The 21,965-nt window shown below is 41.0% G+C and overlaps 1 protein-coding gene across 4 annotated transcripts in view; it reads right to left on the bottom strand.

Annotated features, from left to right (window-relative positions):
- OLFM4 (olfactomedin 4) overlaps positions 1-21,965 on the bottom strand; it is a 109,277-nt gene that overhangs the window by 37,341 nt on the left and 49,971 nt on the right. Inside the window, exon 2 of one of the 4 annotated variants that reach the window (XM_074535495.1) lies at positions 1,105-1,204. The exons of the other annotated variants lie outside the window; for them this stretch is intronic. Within the exon in view, the coding sequence (XP_074391596.1) occupies positions 1,105-1,107 (3 nt within the window). The 5' untranslated portion in view covers positions 1,108-1,204. The remainder of the gene's footprint in view (positions 1-1,104; positions 1,205-21,965) is intronic. 4 annotated transcript variants of the gene reach the window in all.

Genomic DNA, 21,965 nt, shown 5'->3' with positions numbered 1-21,965 from the left:
CACACGTCTCACATCACCACAAAACAGCATGTAAAGGCCTGCTACCCTCACAGCACAGCTAAACAAGCCAGGGAGCAGCTGGTTACCAAATCAGAAAAGCACAAGCTGTCAGAACTTTCCTGACAGCTCCCAACTCCTGCAGGACTCCTCCCATGCCAGCAGAGCCTGTCTTTGCACAGTGCATTTCCCACCAGCAGGTCATACAGCAGTACAGTAGGGAGGGTGCCATGGATACAATGCCAGCTCCTGATCACACCATCAGAACAAAACTGACTACTTTTCCAGTGCTCCCAAGCAGCCTCTGATGAGGAACGCCTACTGGGAGTTGTCATTTTGATAGAAGGCATCAATGACCCACCTTCTCTGACTGACACCTCTGGCAGAGGTCCCACTCTTCCCTCCATTGTCTTGCACATCTTTGATGACAATTATTAAACTCTGACATCCTCAGAGCCCTTCCCACTCAGGCCTTCCTTCCAGCAGAGGGAAATAGCAATAGTGAGACTGAATATATCTGATGCAGCGAATATCACTTTTCTTAGGACTGGTCCAGAGAAAACACAAAAAAATAGCTTTTCATCAGTAGTCTCCATAAATATTTTTTGGGTTCAGCTAATCTAGGCCCAGGACAAGTATTTTGTGTCTAACTAGGCAAACCATGCTCTAAAATCAATATAATAAAAATTCATCTTAGAAACAGATAGCATTGCTTGAAAATTGTAGTGATACTTTACAGTAACTCTATTACAAAGAGCACAGAGAAGTAAAGTTTAATTATTCTATGTTTTAAACAATTTTTTTACTAACTTTTGTAATTTTATGTAAATTTTTGACCACTTACAAAGGCAAATATTCTTCTTTAACCCGCTCAGTGTTGATGGGAAAACAAAATAAAGAGGATGTTCGTAGTTTATGGCTACATCTGGGAATGCTACAGCTCATGAACCAAATTGATATTATTTAATTGAGTGTCATCTACCACCAGTTAAATACAATCCTCATAGTTCCCATGCTAAAGAGCTTGAAACTGGGCATATTTGAATCAGGGTTTTAAGTTTTGTCCTTGTCTTTCCAGACATTTAAGAGGAAATGGTAATTTCTAACCATAATGAGTAATTCTGCTGCCAAGCCCCTAGGATGGAAAGGAAGCAGTCTTCATACTTGCAAGGCCTTCAGATAGTTAAGAGCATGTAACCCCAGTGACCTGCAACATTAAATGAGAAAACATAAGCTCAGTCTTTCAGCTTTTATTTTTACGCACTCTGAATCTACAATTAGCTCAATTCCAAGCATCTGGTCTTTTTAACCCCATACATTCAAAGGTCATTTTATCTTTTACCAGTTAAGGTTTGCTGATACAACAAACATTTCATGTTTATTAAAAATGGAGATAAGTTAGTGACATACAAAATTGACTATCACAGGGTTATATGTTTTTCTGATTCTTCCTGTTATTTGCAATTACACTGAAATGCTAAAAATAACATTAAAAGTTCTGTCCATTTGCACGACACCCCTTCTAGCAAACATGCAATGGTGCATGAGAGTTTACACACTGATCAGAGTTACCAATTTAGAAGTAGCTCCAGTGATCTTTTGTCTTTCTTTCAAGCATCTATCATAGAGGTTAGCTTGGAGTGGCTGGTTTGGTTTGAGCCACTCTGCTTTTCTAACTCCATTACGTGCTGGCACAGATGAAAGTAGGTCTCTGCTGCCACTGAAGGCAATAGCAGAGTTCTGTACTACAAATAATTGGCTGAGAGACAGTCATGATTCTATATTTTCATCCTAATATCCACCAATATCAAGTATAGTGCAATCGCTTGGATCTTTGCTCAATAGGAGTGAAAAAAACCCCAGGTTTCAGTCAGATTTTTTGAATACAAAGCTTTTGAAACAAAGTCTGAGAATCTTAGTGCTTGAGATTCATTTGAGACATATCCTTAAATCTCCAATAATATGAAAATATTTTTGTGACTGTTTCTAACACTAAATGAGCCAATCTGAACATCCATTCCTCTTACCCAGAAAAACTCTTCATTTTATACTACATAGCTGGTCACTATAGAAGATCCATCTCCTATAAGTACTTGGATTTCATTATCTACCTCATTGAAGTCAAAGGGGCTATTAGGTGCACACCTCAAAGCACTTGAGTTCAGAACCTTATTTAGAAGGCTGTGAAAGATGAGGAAAAAAATAATCAATTTCACTTAATTTGAGACAATTCACTGATGTAATAAGGTAATAAATAGAGAATTCAATAATCTTTAGTGATTTTATGCAATGGATAAAGCCAAGACAGTATCTCCAGAGAAGAATTCTTGTTAAATCACTCCTAACTAGCATTGTCACACTCCCAGCCAAATACTTCAGTGTGGGATTCATAAATAATACCAGAATCAAGCCATCTTTTTCAGCTGCTTCTAGATTACCATTCATACCAGAATTAGCATATCAAGGTAGGAAGAAATGCATGAATATTTATTATCTCCCTTTCTACATGGAAGATTAAATGAAGAATTTGCAAGAATATGAGGGGCAGACCTACAAATATTATTTCTATGTTGAAGCAAAACCTTTGAGCTAAAATTCTGATGGTACAGTAATGACTTTGAAGGAGTGAAAAAGCTGTGTCTGTGAGCATATTATTTCTGTGAGATATCACTGAAATAATGGCAACAATTACTCTAATTGGCTGTACTGACAATGAGTAGAATTCATGGAGCCCTTGAAAATAGGCAGCTAGAAACCAGAGGAAGAGCACAGCTGAAGGCAGCTGAGCTATGGCAGTGCACATAAGCCAGACAATATTTTGGCACAGTGAGGGCACATGAACTCCCAGTCCTTTCTCCTTTTCATCCTTCAAATTTTCAGTGGCAAAACTTCCAACCACTGCCCAGCAGCTCCTCCTCATTGCCAAGCCCTCCCTTCCCCTTGCCAGTCACTGCCCTGAGGACCACAGGGAAAGCTCTACCACTGTCCATCCTGCTGTCAACAACCATCAGACTTTCCATGGAAAGGTTCAGGGTGGAAACCATCCTGTCTCCATTATCTCCCTCCTAGATGTCAGATAGCCATGGATAACTCTTCACACTGTCTCAATATCATGTGGCCCTTCCCAGCCATTCCTATATCTTAAAGACTGGGAGATCTGGTGTACCACCATGAGACTCCATTTTCTTGAACTAAGAGGAAGATCTGTAATCCAAGGGATTTGCAGATGTGCCCACTTTTCTCCATTGATTAAAGAGAAGGTGTCCCCTGCAGGGGGACAAGATTATCCCTTCCTCCCAGGTACAGGTAGCAAAAACATAGGCATATTTGTACTTAGGTTATGTAAATACCATTGCAATAGCAAATCCCACCTCTAAATACTAGACAGGGATGCAATAATGTTTTATTACATCATTTATGATTGTCACATCACAGAAAACCCCTAGCTGATTCCTGCATTTTGCCTAGTAACCTGCCAATGGACTAAAAATAATGCTATGTATTAATCACATCAGAGCAGCTGGTCCACCTCAGACCAAGCAGCATCTGTTTTGGTTTCAGTAGTGGAGAGAGTATGAGAAAAGGGAGCTTTGCAGGAAGGAGCAAGAAGGGAAAGACAGGGAACAGAGCAAAAACAGACCAAGGAGGGGGAAATGAGAAAGAGCATCACTGAAAGCAACTTTTACTGCAGTTTAAGATTAATGACTGCTCATCCACAGGCACTCTACAGTCTGAAGTAAGTGGAAGAAACTGGAGCTGCTACTCAATAGCTAGTGTAGCCCTTTGCAGACATAAAAAGCAGTACACTGATGTTCCCACTCAGACATATAAAACCAATGTGATGTATGTAGCTTTTAAGTGTTGGTGCAGCATAAAAGTTTTATTGCTGCTTTGGCTTGAAGAAAGCTTCAAACCTCAGTTTAGAAATTGCAAGCCCCTGTAAAAACGGTTATGAAAGGCATTTTTCCTAATCACGTTAGCAAACCCTTCTCTCCATTTTCCCTCTCATTAAAAAGCTTAAATATTTTACAGCTATAGTGTGCAGGCTTATGTCCAGATTACCCTTCATTAAATGACTTTTACAGTAACTGGATACAAGCCTTTTCTATTATTACACAGCAGCTAATTATGTCTCCTTTGTTTTCATTTCATCGTTTTAAACAAAGCTTTTAGGGACCCAGCTACTCTGTGAGAGGTGTTGCCAAGCTGAACACATTTCCAGCAAATCCCAGCTGGGCTGCATTCATTTCATCTGATGATCTTTGCAACATGAAGTAGCTTTTTGGAAAAGAGAAAAAAGGGAAAAAAAAAAAAAAGAAGAGGTAGACAGGAAGGAAGGAGAAGAAAAATAACATCCAACCTATAGTGCTCTTACACTGCTTTAGCGCAAAGAAAACTCACTGGGGAAAAATCCATCAGGATGTTAGTGAAGAATGAAATATGATGTACAGCAATTCTAAACATCATAGCTAAGCTATGTGAATGATCAGTTCTATCAGGCATTTTCTGAATTCTGACAGCATTGCTGTTTCCAGATTACCACAGTAATGTTTCCAAAATGTATTATTACATTCACTGCAAGAAAAGAAGGGGAGGAGGCCTGAAAATTACTTCCCTTCTGGCAATGAATTGTCATTCATGTCCCACATTGAGCCAGCTCCTCACATTGCCTGGGAAGCCAAGGGAACCAACAAAAAGATATGATTTCCCCAGAGACAGAGAGCCAAGGGAAATGATCAGGCATCTGAAGACTCCCTAGGGTGCAAAGAGCAATAGCAAAAGGCTTTGCTAAAGAGATACTTTTCAGTATCTGTGCAAATAAAATCTACATTTAGATTTTATTCTAATTGCTCCTCCTCATCCATGATACACTGAATAATCAAAGTAATTATATCAGAAATTTTAAGATTTGTTATGTGCGTTTCCATGTCCAAGGCTGTATATTGTGCCTCCTGAACAGTGTGCAAGATGACTGGCCCTTGCTCCACAGAGCCTTAAAGACCCATAAGTGTACAATTCTTCTTTTCTCCTCCTCGTCTCATAGGCATTTCATAACACTCCTTTAACTTCTTTTTAATTGTTCTTTCATCCTTTTAAGCCTTCCTTGACCAGGGAGCTTTCTAGCCCTTCTTGAGCAGATGGTATTCAACTAGCCCTCAAGGGGAAGCCTTGCATCTTCCTGCTACCAACACTCTTCGGGCCTGTGCATCCCATACTTTACTTGCTATATATTTGCAGTTTAGGTCACATGTAAAGCTTTTTGGATTTAGGGGGTATAAAATCCCAAAAGACAGTAAATTTGAAGATCTTCTATTGCTGTGAGTCTAGAAGTTGATAGGATTCTTCAAGAAAAGTTAACCTTTCTAAAAGGTTCCCAAAAGATGTCACTGTAAGGAACTCAGTAGGAAACTGAAAAGACTGAGCACCTGACCTTACCGCTACATAACAGAGCAGATGGTTCACAAAATCTGTGATGCTTTTCAGTGACTTACAGCACCACCACATATTTTCACTCCCAATACCAGTGGGGAACCAATCCTTCTTTGTCCCCTGAGCACTCTCTCATGTAGACAGGGGAAGAAATGAGCAGCCAAAGGCAGTATATATAACAGCCCTTCTTCAACCTTCACATCATGTAAAGAGGGTATGCATGAATGGTTTTGCTCATGCTGTCCCATCTCAGGTGTTTTTTCATCTAAATAGGAGCCAAGCTAACTAACCCCTCTTCCCAAAAATGACCTCTAGCTGCCTAAACAGTCCACTATAGCCCTTCATCCCAAATACTGCCAGAGCAATATGACAAGCTCAAGAGATCATTGGTCAGTGTAAAGTATGCACTCTACACCAGGAAAGCCCCTCTCTCCACCCACTCTTACTAACACCAAACTTCATGGATTCTTTCAGAAAGACCCATGAAGTGAGAAGGCACCTTTATCTTCCACTGACAGAAGGCAGGAAGCTGCCTCCTGTTCTATTAATCCACAGACCTCCAACCCCATTTGTTTTATACAACAGCTAAGAGTCACAATTCCCTCCCCTTGTTTCAGATGCAGGAAATGAAATAGGAAAATGAAAAATGGTTTAGCAAAAATGTAGCTCTGCAAGATCCTTAGCGAGGTTACCTTTCCAAATCATGTTTGTTTTCCAGAGACATTTGTTCATGCAATGGAAAAAATATGGAAAACACCCCATCTGCCCACATGGGTGTGGCCTTCATTTTCCTCTTAAAAAACCCTGACATTTTTCTCCCTTTTCAGGCCAAAAGGAGAGGACTAATCACATAAGGAGAGCCCCAAAGCCTGTCTCCTCGTTGCTGTTCCACTGCACGGGCTTTGGCAGAGACACAGCAGGGGTCTGATGCAGCTGTTGGAGAGCCTGCCCCGCTCTGCCTCGGCTCCTGCTATTCTGCTACTATATAAGCTGTATAAATACAAAAAAGAAAAGCCTGTCAGGCAGACCATTTTCCATTATTTGGAAATTAGCAAGCTTTATACTGTTTCTAAGATTAATTGTTTCCAATATCAAAACACTGCAATGCCGTATGCATCCATAAGAAATCATCACACAAATGTATTTCTTTCTTCAATATACTGGGTTTGTTTTCTTCCTGTGAACAGTTTTCCTCCCTTTTTTCTGAGATTTCATTCAAGAGAAATATAATAAAAAATCAAGTACAAACAGACTGTTGAAAACTATTTGCTTGTGCCTTTCAGTACAAGAAAATTTGTTCTCCTTAATTTCAAAAGAGAGCAACAATTAATTTAGCTAATGAGAATTACAGAGGGAAAAAAAAACAAACACCTACTTCAAACGATTTCTAACCTATAAAAAAAAATCTTATTTTGGTCCTGATGTTAAAAAAAAAGTTTTTGCATAAATACTCTTACTGAAGCATAATCTTTGAAAACTTATTCCCAGGATGTGCATCTGGCAAATGCAGGCTTCAAATTGCTGTTGTATTGATGAACTGATTTGCTTGCAAAGTCCTTTTTTAAGGGAGGTATTGTTACCAAGCTAAATGCTAAGACACAAGCCCATGACACTACCCAGGAGCAAATGGGGCAAATGTTTGTACTTTCTGACAACAGCACACAGACTTAGACTTTTTGACTGTCACTTTACTAAGGAGAAGAAGAAAAAAGAAGAGCATTTGCTGGTTCAAACATCCCCCTTAGCAGAAAAGGGCCTGCAGGGAAAAGAAAACATATAAAAATGCACTGAAGCAAAGTAATGCTCCTTGAAGCTGTCTGTGCCCCTAAACTATGCTCCTGAGATTATATCCCGAGGCAGCAGGGGGCATGGTTAAGAGCAATTCTCCCCGGCTCCGAAAGAATGAAAGCAAGTGTCAGCACTGCCATAAAATCAATGCACGGATGATTGCTCCCAGGATGACTCGAAGCAGGAGTGACATGAGTCTGGACATGGTGCTGGTAAGGAATCAGCCCTAATGGCTTCCCATCTGACCCCTGGCTGCAGGGGTCAGCTCAGCTGCACAGGGCTGAAAAGAGAGGTCACAGATCCGATGTGTCAGCGCGCAGCCAGCTCGTGACACTTGTTGAGCTGTAAAGACAAAATTGCCAAACAGGATGGGGGAGCTTAGGATACAACACAAATATGGCAGGCTTCCTTGTACCCTGGTAATCCACTGTTCCTATACCTTACAGAGCCCTATTTAGTGAGTTTTTCCTGGTTTTCAATTACATTATTTCCTGGTTCCTGAATTACAGCTTTTTCAATAGTTAGATGCTGTTAAGAAGGGACAGATTAACATGTACCATCATAATATAGGGAAACTTTTAACCTTTATAATATGGTGATTACCTTGGGCCTGATATTCTTTCCAGGATGTGCTAGCATGGTCTAGACAGCACAGACCAGAGTTACACCCCACTAACAAAATCTCCCTGCTTACTGCCAAGGTGACTGTGTTCTTGCTCACAAGACTTGCACTGGTGCAATTAAAACTGGTTTTCAGATTGACTCAGCCTAAAGCCAGCACAGTTTCTTAGCACAGGGGCACTTTCATCAGTTTACCATCATGTTAGAGTAGCTAGCCCAGGCATCAGTCCCGTGAAACATTTAAGACTGCCCTGCTCACCAGCTACCATCTGTCAGCTGAACCATGACAACAGATTATAAACCCATTCCTGGCCTGCCCCTAGTGTCTAATAAAATGCTGTTAAAAGCCCCACTCTCATTCCTCTGACTGGCTTTTCCAGACCACACAGCACCCTGGGGTATGTCAAGCATAGCTGGGTCCTCTCAGCACTGCTCTCAGAACCAAAAGAGCAGCTCCCCTCATTCTTACAACAAGCTTAGTACTTTCAGCTCTTTTCCTCTTCACTGCACTATGCAACAGACCTGGAAATCAAGCCTTTGATGGATATCAGTGACTATTAAGAGTGAATGAGAATTCTAATTACAAGCACTCATATCGTGAATGGGGTTAATTTCCCTACACTCCCTGAAGGACATCAGGAGGTGAAATGAAGGGAGACATGCCCTGAAATCCCAAAATGGCAAAACAATTCCCTATCTTAATTGTATTCCGCCACTCTTCATGAAAGAGATGACAAGAATAGTATGACCACTGCTGCAAATAAACTTCTGCACTGAGCAGCACAAGAAGGACAGAAAGAGATATTCAGACCAGGTGTGTAAGCAGGAGACATGCCATGAGTGGGTAACAAAACTCCCACCTTTCTGATACTGCCATCTCTCTGTATTTTTTCACTGTTCAGCTTCTTGCAGTTCCTCTGGCCACTCAGAGCAACCACTGGTGGCAGCTCAATAGCAGACAGCAGTAGAAGTAACTCCAAGGGGGAATATCAGAGATGAGGGCAAGGCTGTTAGGGACAGACTGCACCATTTCTTCATCATGCGCACACCACAATCCTCAGCACCTGAAGCCGCCTCTGACATCTTGGCCTACCCTGGCCTAATGCCTGCACAGCAGCAGCAGCCAGAGGGACTGCTGGAGAGCAGGCAGAATAGAACAGCAGCAGCACATCCCATGTGTGTGTGGGCTGAAGCAGATCTCAAAATTCAGCCACAGCAGCCCATGGCAGGGCAACTCCCAGGTGCACAAACAGCACCTGCCAGAGGATGCCACACAGGACTGCAAGGCTACCTGCTGTCTCCAGCTGCAGTCCATGGCTGCAATGGAGAGTTTGGAATCTTCCTGTAAGTGCTCTGGGAAGTACCAATGTCAAACTAGAAAACTCATCCTGGTACACAATGGGTTATATCTGAGGAAGAATCTATACTGGGATTGTAACATGATACCAGTTAAAAACAACAGAGACATATTTTCATTTAAACAGTAGTAAACCCAGCTTAGAACCTCTGAAATATGGATTTTAGTCATATGACTAGGTCCCATGGGGCTAGAGGGTCACTTTTCCCCCACACAAATCAGCAGAAACATTTCCATTAATTTTAGCTGTAATTTTAAAATAGCAGTACCTACAGAATAAGAACAGGATTTGTCCCTCTTAGTACTGAATGTCTACACCCAAGGTGTCTCATCTGAGCTCGCTGCTCCAGGCTAGCCTAGCCAGTGGGAAGAGTTAAGCACATGCAGTTGGGCAAGTCATTTCTCATGGAGCAGGTGTTGAAGACATGCCCTTTAGTAGTGCTAGCTCACAAATAGACAGCATTTAAACTGCAGACTTCTAGAGGCAGGTGAGATGAACCCTATGCCATATTTTTAAATAACTGGGCCTAAATTCTTTGAAAGCTACCCCTGTAGTATTAAACCTCTCTGTTTTGACACTTTCCAAAAGGACAAGCCAATATTAACAGTAAATAATTTATCTGAGAAATTAGGTCAAGGTGCTCTATCAAAATTAGAGATTTGCAGAACAGCCACATCCACCTACACAGTAAGCCCCACCTCAGTCAAAGAGCCTCTCTCAGAGAAACACCATACCTCATCAGAAGGCTTCCGGCACCTGCCCATACAGAGTAACAGCTCACCCCCTCAGAAGGCTGCAAGCATCTGCCCCTCTTGGCCTTTAACCTTTTATACCCCTGACTGTTCATGCATTGCACCTGTGTGCCCTCTGTTCCCGCCCCTGATTGGTCAGTACAGCCCCTGGCTCACTGCCTCCAGTGCTGCTCACCTGCTTTTCACAGCTGTGGCCCATCGGGGATGAACTTGGCCACAGCCCCACTCCCAGTTACCACAAACTGTGTGCCTACACACCATGACCATTTCCTAAAAGGACAATAAGAAATTAAGGTCTTCTTCCAGGAATGCCAGCGAAAACATTCACCTTACTAAATCTACATCTGACAATCTACATCTGGTCTACTAAAACCACCAACTGCAGTAGTTTTCCCTTTCCCAGACATACAACAGCACCATAATGGGACAGCTTTATGTCAGCTAACTCTAGCTGCCAAAGAATGAAGCATCTGATGTAAGCCAGTTGCTCCCTGGGCTTCCTCCTCCAGAGTCACTGTGAAGATTTATTTCTCGGTGCTCACCAAAGGTCACTGGGTTTTGTGAACAGCTAAAGTTGGGTGAAATGAATTTCATCTGAAATTTGCAAAGCAATTCAGCAAGACTTACTAGAATACCAGGAACAAATATGACATTTATTATAGTGTGTTCACTCATCTCCACATTAAAAAAAGACAAACCAATGTCCTCTCATAATTACAGAAAGTGGAGACCTTAAATAGGAATATAAAATGTTACACGAATACTTAAGACTACCATGTTTCTGCCCATTTTACCTAATCACTTATCATAGGATGTAATACTCAGAAATTCTCACTCTGTTCCCTGCATATGCCTGCGTTTGTTTCCTGTTCTTTTCAGGAACAGGAGGCTTTTCCACGCAAACAATTACTACAAGAAAAAAATGGTTATTGCTAGGATGCTATATTAAATTTTTAGAGGCAATCTAATGTACTTAATGTATTTTATAATGCTTTTATAATGTTAGAGGGGAAATTGTGATGCAAGTTCTTTTTAGGTCACAGTTTAAAGATCTGCAAGAAAAGAAAAGTAGCACCAGGCAAGACACAACCCAACGTACCTGAATTTGCATTCTGCTCTGATCACCCAACCTCTTACTCCTTAGAGAGATGATCTGAGGCAGCCTAAGTGCAGCAGCTGGACTCCTGCAGTAGGAGATGAACCAAGCCACACTGAGCCTGGTGCTGCTGCCACTAGGCCAACACAAATCAGCCATTTCAAAGGCAACATAGGTCAATTTAGCTGCTTCAAAGGTAACTTAGGTATATCACAGGTACTAAATTTGATGTCAACAAGCAATAAGTATATTTTTGGGGTTGCATTAAAAATCTTATTCCTCACAGTTACCTCTCCAGCTGAAGCTAACCAGCTAGAATTTAGCCCCTGATTAATAAATCAAATAAATTCCTTAAAATTGTTGAATAACTTTTAGCTTTTACAAGTTTGAAGACTTTTAAAGAACAGCAAGCTCCTTCTTGCTTTCTATTTTTAATTAGATTAGAGGTAATTTTAGTATTCAAATGAAGAGTAACAGATGTAGATCTGTGTGGTAATGCTGAATCAGAAAGTAATCTTCTAGTAAACAGTTAGGCTTTTTACCAATGTTGACTGTTCAAATCAAATTACAATACATGCATTCCTAAATTTCATTGCCTCAGTCGTCCTCGCCTTCATTTGAATATAAATATTCATCATGGATACTTAGATCATTTAGCTTTTGATATTTTGGCCGATTTTAAAATCTCCTAATGGAACTAGAAAAATTCACCTTTTCATATGATGAGTAATATTTTCCTTATTTTTACATTGAATTTTTGGACAATGGTTGTAATTAGGTGTTTCCACCTCAATTATGATTTTGTTTATTTTTGGATCCAGTCAATTTCCAGAGTATTTAATTCCAAGCCAAGTTCTCTCCCCAGAAGCCTGCAACTGCAGTTTGGCAAGTTTTTGACTGAAAAATACAGATAAACAAAGGCATTTGAATCCTGCTGGGTATGGTTCTTGAGGCACCAGATATTTAAATGGCACCTCGAATAGACAGCACAATCTGCAGGAAGAAATGCATTATCCTACTTTGCTTTCTTAGCATAATAAGTTTGTAGACAATACCATGAATATGTTCTGAAAGGGACTTTGATCAAATTTCAAGCATTCCAATTGCAAACATTAAAGTTAATTGAAGCAAATGGAATTGCATAGATGGGGATTGAGGAGCAAACCGCAGTTTTGCTCCCAAGTCTCTTTTTTGCTCCCTCCTCTTACCAAGTTTCTTCTATTTATAGACTTGTTCCAAAGCTTGTCAAAAGCCAGTAAAAAGGCCTCCACTTTCAGAGAATTCAAGAGAGAACCTAAATACATAGGTTACCATCTGCAAGAGATGTAAGTACACACTTGACTTCAAGTAAGGAAGTAGTGCCACTGCAGTCAGTAGCATTACTGAGAAACTTGAAGACTGACTTGTATTTTTATGCCTGACTGAATCAGGTCATCATTTCTAATTATGATCCTGATTATATTCTGAACTGAAGTCGGTGGGAATAAGAGCAGGGAAGTGTGTCTCTGGAGGGTCATGTCAACACAAGAATTAAATCAATACCAGCTCCACTCCAATGAAATCACTGGAGTTAACACCAGTAGAGACTGAAAGTGTACAGTGGTAAATCAGATCCAGAGCTTGTTACATGGTTTTGACACATCTTTCAGTTTTATCAGACATCCAAACACAAAACTTAGCACTCTGAAACATCAGTGGATTTTAGACACTCCCTGAAGGGCTTTGAGTACTGAAATCAATGAACGGATTGAAAAGGACTGACCTATAAATGTAGTTTTTCAGCTGTGACAAATGAAATATTGATAATGGTCTTCATTTTGCTTAACTCTTTCTCACTCTTTCAAAATATCATGTGTAATAGACCATAACAGAATGGAAATTACTTATAAAAATGTGACAGGGTTTCACAGAAAACAACAATGATTTTTATTTCCCAGAGAATCATGCCTCATACCAAGAAATGCAAAAATACATACTACAAGAGACTGCAGCAATGATTGGGCCAGGACAGGGATAACTGATGGGCTCTATCAATGCTAGTATATCTAATTAGGTTGAATTTAATGAATTTGGGGATTCATTATGATGGTGAGTATATGAGCCTTATCTAACCACAAGAGCTCTCTCACCTGGATGCCCCCCAGGGTCAGCACAGCTTTACAGAGGGAGGCTCACAAGACAATGGAGGCCTTCCAGAAACACAAGTGCTACCAGTTGAGTCACTAAGGACTTGCCTAACTCCCAAATAACCTAGTATCCTCAAGCATTCAAAGCTTTGTCATAAACAACTCCATATGTGTGCAAACAAACCTTCACAGCTAAATGACTGAACTCAAGGTTTTCTGATCCCGAAGTCCCCCTGCTGCTGAACGTGACAACATTACAACATCTTTGTGGACATCCTCCTGAGGGACCTATCCAAGACCATTCCTGCTAGATTCCAGAGGCATCTGTGAGATGAAGGAAATCTGATGTTTCAGAACAGAAATTACCATGAAAATCCATCACAACAGTATTAGGAAGTGCACCCTGAGTTGTTTAGTACACCCAAAACATAAGGTGAGAGATACCTAACTACATCTAAATACTGCAGGCAGGATGTAGAGACAAATCCATAACCACAGTTTCAGAAAGAAAGAATAGCAAGCCTAAGGCATTGCCACAATGCCAGTCTCTGAGAAAAATGAGGTTGAATTCACAAGTTAAACAGGCATATCTTTAAAAGCATAAAACGGGATCCTTCATTACAGAATTACCAGGCTATCTCACACAACTATCACTCTCCTTCCACAGTCTATATCTCTTATTCTTTCAACTGGGCTGAGAAAGAAATCAGGAAATTAGAATAAAATAAATAAAAACCTTACAAAACTCTTCCTGATCATTGTCAAATGTATTCCATTCACCTCTCCTTAACCCAGCAAGAAGTTTCATTGCCATCTCTCCAAAATATAAAAAGAATCGCCCAACATGAAGTAGCATAAGTAAAGTGGACAATTAGTGAAGAGCTGGCATGTTCTGAAACCCTATTCATTATTTGGCATGGATCTTTTTCTTTTTTTCTTTTTTTTTTTTCTTTTTTGGAATTGGCTTTCAAAACGTTTCCATGGAAAACGGAGAGGAAGGCAGCTATCACAAGCAACAACAGAGGCTACCCAGCAATGTGCTTTTTGGACCCTCCTTTTTCTCCCCCTCTTTTTTATTTTTTTTTCTCCTCCTTTTCTTAAACTCGTCCAGGCTTAAGTTGAACAGTTTGCACCAGCATATGGCAAAGGTTGAGGTCAGACAGATAAAACGTTTCATTGCACCAAAGAATGGTTAACAACACGTGAATGTAAATTCTAACACATCGTAAAACTGTTGCAGAGCAGGCTGAAAGGGGTCTTTAGTTATGGCAGGAAATCTGCTTCCCAGCCCCACCCCATCCCTTCCAGTTCATTTCAGGTATTGTGGAGCCCGGAGGGGCTTTGCACTCCCTTCCCCCGGCAATCTGCGCCCGGCCCCGCCAACAGATTTCTAATGACTTTCTGATGAAGATTTAGGAGGTTTTGTGTGGCGGAGCTGTGAAGGATTTCAGCCGGGCACTGCTCTCCGGCAGCCAGCCCCAGCCTCCCCCTTTGTCCCCTGCTCGCTCCGCTGCTCCCCTGGCCCCGTGGCTTCCGCGCAGCCCGTCCGGGCAGGAGGGACCCTCCCCGGGCCCCGCGCTGTCCCTCTCCCGGGCCCGCAGCCACGGCAATTTGTAGCCGTGCTGGTGGCAGGACCACCCCGCGGTGGGGCCCGGGCCCCGCCGGGGCCGTGGGACACGGCCTCGCCCCTTGGGCCGCCCCCGCTGCCGCAGGGCCCTGGGGCTGCCCCGCTGCCGCAGCCTCCCCTCGGGGCCCGAGCCCAAAGGCTCTCTCGGCCTTGCTCCCCTCGGGTGCAGCCCGCTGCCCAGATGGGTTTTCCTCGCTGAAACCAAAAGCAAAGAGGGGGAGCGACGGCCCCACCCCACGCGGGGACCGGTACTCCGGCTCTGGAACCGCTGCTTTCTTTTTTTCCCTTGCGTTTACGTTCATTCTTTCCCCCCGCACCCCCGCCCCATTCCCACATTTTGTCACCATTATTACAATAAATACAAAGGTTCTGCGCCTAAAAAGAGACTACAAAAACATAAATGAATAAATAAATACTTAAATATCAAATGACATGTTTGTGTCAGACATTAGCGCAGGCTCTGGCTTGATGTTTTCGTTTATCATTTACTCTAAGTTCCTGCAGCTGAAAGAGATAAACCCCGGCTATTCAAAAAAGAAATGTATAAATCATAACAAAGCACCCAGTTAAAAAGCGCCTGTTAATTTTTTTTTAATTTTTTTTTTTTTTACTTCTCCACAGATAAGCCACAAAAGCTTGGTGCTCAATTTTGTGAAACTATTGAGGTGGTGGTAGATCATATATATTGTAGCAATTACTGGAGAGTTTGTTGTTGTTTGTGACACAGACATATGTCCTACTTCCCTCTTCAGAGCTGTTTCAAGGCAAGACTGATTAATGCTCTTTTTTAATCTAGGTAGATGTTAAAAGTGTGAGGGACATTGAGTTCAATTATGGAATATGAAATGCTGAGAGGGTCAAGTCTACTCAAGCCCTGCAATGGAAGAAACACTCCCAGGAGACTTTGATTTTTGGTCGGATGACTGATCGTCATGTCCTCAGAAAGAATTAAATTTTATTGCTGGCTTTTTGGCAGCATTTAGAGTTTAACGTGGCTAGAATTAAAGAGTGCTTAGTCTGATTTTGATTTCTAGCCCTTCTCTTTTTGTTCAAAAGCTACTCTGTTTTTCTCACTGACTTGGAGGTGCCTGTTAGAGAAATGCAGGTGGCAAGTTATCTCTGGAGGGGCTGTACTGCCAGGATGTTATTCACAGCTCATATTTGCATAATCTCTTGTCTCCTCTTAAATCTTCTGTTTTATTCTCCTTCTCTTCTCGCTCCCTCAAGAAGCCCTCACAACAGTCTGGCTTGGATTTCTTTCCTGCCACGTGCCTTAGTAACACCGATTGTTCTTATCAAGTGGTTGCAAGGCAGTGATCAGTCACACCTACCTTCCATTCAGAGAGGCAAAAACCACTGCAGATTTTGTTTACTTTTAACATCTGCCAAGACTTTTAATGTCACAGTGCAAGGAAAGCCCCAAAGACAAATCCAAAAATGAGCATATTAATAATGGTTGGCAACCAGGATCCTGCAGGGAACCATTGCTTTACCTTTTGGTGCTGTTTGCCCTTCCTTAAAGTTCTTTCTTGCCCTACATTATGAAAAGACTTCTGCTGGCTAAGAAGAAACTCACTGGTGTCATTGAGAAACCTGGTAGTAAATGTTAAAATGCTCAGTTTACCGTGCTGAAAACATTAGTGAAAAATCAGCAGAAGGTTTGGGGCTAAACTGAGGGAATCCACATGCCCACTGCACAGTGAAGCCTTTACTTGGGAAGGAAAGGTCCAATCTTCATTTATTTCTTTTCAGTTTAAATATGCATAATTCTTTTTGCTTTTCAAGATTCTGCAGTCTGTTCTGAAGTATGTAACTGCAAATGTAACCAAATTAAGCGAATACAACAGAAAATCAAAGACAAGAAGGGATAAGGAAAGGAAAGGAGAGAAAGTTATCAAGGTTATGACTTTGGATTCACTCTCACGTTGGATGCTCCCTCTGTCTGAGACCCAATCCAGTTATCAAAATATAGGCAGTTTGTGCTTTCTAAGTTACCCTCATGTCTGCTGAAACCCAGCTGCTCCTTCAGAAGAGAACAGGTCTTATGCCATATCTGCCCGCGTCTTCAGATTTCCCTCTGGCCTCTCCGATGGGACAAGACACATCTCTGAGCCATCTGAGTCAAACCCCCATGGGCTATGCAATCAATTAATTCAGAGTACAGTGAGATTCCAGTGCTAACATCTAAATTGAGGTGTCTAAAAGTAGGTGTCTCTTCATTACAGTAAGTGAAGACTGATAAAATACTCATATTTACATTTGGCAGAGCTGGATTGTTCTCCGTTCTCTGTGGAGTAAAATGGGATACAAAACACTTAAGACTCTTCTAGAAATCTAAACCTACAGTCTGGACCTGGGACTCCCAGACAGAGAAACTGGAACTAATCTGTGAATTCACTGACTTTGGTCCTTTACCACCTCAGGCATTGTGCTTTATTCCTTCATAACCATCCTGGAAGCAGTTAGCCCTTCGCCCTCTGATGGAAACACCACTGCAGAACCTCACTGTGTCAACCATTAGGAACATTCTCATAGCTCCAAGGCTTTATACATCCACAGCAAGTCTATCCCCATGTGGTTCTTGTGCCAACCTCAATCTTTGCATAAGAAATAATTTTTTCATTGCTGGTGTTTAACCCCCTGCTCCACATAGAGCAGTTATGTCCTTCCTCAGTATTCAGTTTTTGAGGGAAAACAAGCCAGGATTTTCTATTTTTTTTTCTATTTTTCTCTTATATGATAATCTCCTCCCTTTCCCCAACCACTTGTGCACAGGTTTGTCAGTTCCCACTCAGAAGTTACACAGGGTACTCCAGATGAGGTCTCACAGGAGTCTTGTACAGCTTTGTCATTGCTTTGCTATATCACGAAGACTGTTTAAAGTAGAGAAAAAGCTGTATAAAGCCAGTAAAAATTGTGAGGGAAGTTTAATTCTGAGAGGAAATTAATAAGAAATGACCATATAAAAATATAAAACAGCAAAGGATATAGGGAAATATAAATTGTGAATTAATCGTCCACCATAACTAAGACAGCCACTGCATATCATAAGGCAACTGTCAAAAATATCACAGAAGACAGGAACTGGCTGATTTTTAAAAGAACTTGTCCAAATAGTACCAATAGTACGAACTCCTGCAATTACACTAGATAGAATTAGGGAAGAGGCCAAAAATCACTGATTATTTTCTCACCATTTGTTCATGATATAGGCTAGAAATCTACCAACAGGGATACAAATAGGAAGGAATTTCTGTGAGCACATTTTGTTTGTTTAGCAGACCCTCCCAGCACTAAGAACACCATGGTGGAACTAGACAATGACCAAAAAGGACTGTGGATATAACTGCACTGCTGACTTGAGTTGGAAATTTCTTCCTGGGATTCTGATTTGAAAGTGTTGTGATGCTTCTGTAAGCTACTCACAGGACTGCTGTTCTAAACAGTGACAAACTTACATAAACAAAAAATATATTTCATGTTAAGGGGCAACCTCATAGGATTTACTTAAAATGGAAGGAAAAGTCCATCCACTGACTAGCAGAGTCATAGTTTAACATAGCAGTTTTTGTGGGACAAGGCTGATTTCCCCCATCAATTTCACTTTCATGAAGAAGCCATAAAAATATACACAGCAGTAAGGGAATGTGGAGCAGCAACATCGTCATGCAGAATGCTGTCACCCCCATTTTCACAAAGCTGGCAATTATTCTCTGAGATCAAAGATTTACTTGCATATGATGGCTCCTCATTTTCCTTGAAAAACACTGTTATTGGGTGTGGTGAGATGATCAAGAACATTGTCATTTTCTTTGCTACTTCCTACCAAATTCCTGACATTCCAGGTTCCTTTATTCAAACAATACTCAAACTTATGAATCTACCAAATTCCTTTCCATCATAACTCAGCTTTACTATCCCCATCCAATATCAGGTTTTGTTTCTGCTTTAGAAGTGGCTCAGAAAATGTTTGGCATGATAGTTACTTTCCATAAGAGTATGAAAGAGATGCCAAACTGCCAGAACCTCATACTCTCCAATGTTATGTTTTCTGTGATGCTCATTTTCCTTAAAAAAATGACAATGAATGAAATTTAAATAAATCTCTATGCTCCTACTTAACACTTCAGTAAGTAAATCCAATGTTACTTAAGATATTTTCAAGCAAGGATTGTTGGGGTGGGTTTTGGGTGGGCTTTTTTCCAGGAGAAAGAAAAAATGCTTTGTACAAATAAGAGGATACTGATGTGTTAAAATGCAGATTGGTTTGATTTTGAGATTCAAAAATGTGTTTTTCCACCGGGTGGAAATGCAAACCGTGAGCATGCACCATGTATTCCAGCCTTGTTGTTGGTAAGAACTTGTATTGCCCTGTGAGCAATAAGGGACAGTCACACACATTTACAACAGAGGGTGAGCCAGCCCTGATTTCCAGTCATGCCATGCCTGTGAGAATTCAGCTCCTCTGAATACCTTGCAGCTTTGAAACACAACCACCAAATCAGGATGACCTTACCACATGGAATGCATTACAGCACTTGACACCATATTGGCCATGAAATATGAAGATAATTAAATCTTTGTGAGACTCCTCAGATTAATTTGATGGTATTTTGTTAAAAAAAAAAAGAAACAAAAAAGGCTATGTGAAAATTCATGGATATGGAGGTAAACCTCTAGTTCTCCTAGATTAGCCCTATGTAAATCTTTCACCCACTGGACTTCAGTGCTCTTCATAGGTAAGAGGCTCTTCTGGGTTAATTCCAACCCTCAACATGCACTTCCCAGCTACCATCAACCTCCTCTATGGAAATGAAATTGTCCTTGAGAAATGTTCATATCCACAGCATATTGATTTTGCATAATTTAAATGGCTGAGTCTTCTAATGCAACCCATTTGTAGAAATCACATGAAAACTTGCAGTATGTTTGGCACGAGTGATATCTTTTCCTTTTTTTCTTTTTGCATCCAGCCTCTAAAAATTCTGTACTGAGAACATCTCCACTGTGTTCTCCCTCCTTTGGAACCCTTTTTCTCTCAAAGTTCAGGGAGAGGCAACAGGGATAACAAATTTTACTCTCATGAGCTTGAGGTTTCACCTGAGTTCATATAATTCTCCCAACATGATTTCACCCCGAAGGATACAGGATTAGATTGTCGATATTAACACATATACCTTAAAGATGAGAAGCAAACTTTCAAACCGTATTTCCTAGAAGACTGTGAAGAAAAAAACCAGGCATACATCTTTCCTTGGCAGGAAGAGCACAATTTTGATTTATGGATAAAGATTATTCAGTCATATGTATAGTTTATGTTTGTTCCCTTCCTTATAAATCCCCACTCACTCACTCACTGGCCTGTGTCCCATCATATATAACCTCACCAGCAGGACTAATTCATAAATGTTTCCATTTACTCAAGAAGAAGGGGTACTTAAAACTGCAGTTTGGGATTCAAGGAACACAAAACCAGATCCTGGCTCGGACACAGACTTCCTTTCTTACCTTTGAAAGCCAGTTATCCTCTTATTCCTCACATCAGGGAAAAATAAAGTGACCCAAACCTATCCTTTGTGTGCTTCTCTAGATAGATGATTACTTGGGACAGAAAGTGTTCATGTGCAGGGTGCTTTATCAGCAGGGCATTAATCTTCAGAATTAGAGTTGCAGAGATGATAGAATATGACATTATCAAATGCTTGGTCAGCCTACAAAGAACCTGTAGCCATAAGGAAGGTACACTGGGCTCAGCAAAGGTACAAATACCAATCGACCTAAGACAGAATAACTAAACCCAAACTCTTCATGAGTGGCTTTCTCAAAGTGTCTGAACATCTCTTTCTTCTCTCTCTGTCTCTGCCAACCATCAAAGTGGTTTGCGCATCCTTCACAATCAAAGAGGAAAAAGATCTCTTTACAGTTTTCTGTGGCATGTTTTCGCATTCTGCTCTGAGATCTGCTGACACTCACATGGGTAAGTGGCATTCTGAATGATGATACAGACCTGAGTGATGCATACCTTACTTATGTTTATTGCCATTTACAAATCTGCTGAGTGCTCAGCAGAAGTGGCAGGACTTACTTCCCTACGCTGTTTTCCAGGAAAGTAATGGAGTTCTCATGTGAATATAGGCTTATCTGTGCAAGTAAAAACTATCCCTTATGAGGCTGACTGTCCTGGAGAATAAAATCCAGAACAAAAGAACTTTCTTGGAACTTGCTAAGAACTTTTCATAGCAAACGTTTGGAATCCATTTGCACTCAGTAGTAATTCACTGTCTTTCAGTAAATAGATGCAAAAACATTCATCATTTCCCTTTACTAGAGTTGGTTGAGCTTGCTAAAAAAAAAAAGTCAATCATGGAAAATATGCCCATTTGGGGTATGATGAAACTGGCACTTTCTGAGACTTATCTAAGGTATTTTTATTTACATGATCTTAAAAGCTGGCTAGAAATACTGAAATTTTAATAAAGACATTGTTCCTTGTCTCTCTTAACAGAAGTTTCTTGAGATCCTGAGAGTCATCAGGGATATGTTATTCTGAGGATGGATAACCTAGCAAAGGCACAGCCCGTATCTTGAATGTTTAAATCAAAGTAAGACAAAGCTGTACCAAACAAGAAGAAGAAAAAGAAGACTTTAGGCAGTATTGATTGGAAGTTTCATAACACTGATGAAAAGGCAATGAAAAGATACACCAAGTACTGTAATGCAATTACAACCATGACACATTGCTAGCACTGGGAAGATGAGGAGAGTTTGAGGGGACAGGCATCAAAAACAGAGCAATTCTTTCCACCTTAGCTCATCTGATCCTGCTGGACAACAGAAGCAAAGACCAGTCTCCAGGACACTAGTTTGCAATGCAGAGTATCATCACAGGAACTTCCATGCCTCTCTAGGGGTTAATAAGACCTCTTCTAAGCATGTCCTGAACACAGGCATAGTCCTGCCCTGGTTTCACATGCAGAGCAGCTCTGCTCTTCTGCACCTATTTGCTCTGAGATGGGATACAGAGAAGTAGGAGAAAAAGTTCATCTCCTGTTCTCAAAGTGGATTTTATAGGAGCCTGTAGGCAAGTGCCATTTCAGCTGTAAGCCAGCAGAGGATAAAATGGACAGAGAAAAGAGCAGAGCACAGGCAATGCAGCTGAGAGCCTGGCTG

This window comes from Zonotrichia albicollis, chromosome 2 (assembly GCF_047830755.1).
Source record: "Zonotrichia albicollis isolate bZonAlb1 chromosome 2, bZonAlb1.hap1, whole genome shotgun sequence".
NCBI classification, from domain to species: Eukaryota; Metazoa; Chordata; class Aves; order Passeriformes; family Passerellidae; genus Zonotrichia; species Zonotrichia albicollis.
This window is presented reverse-complemented; position numbering and strand designations above follow the sequence as displayed.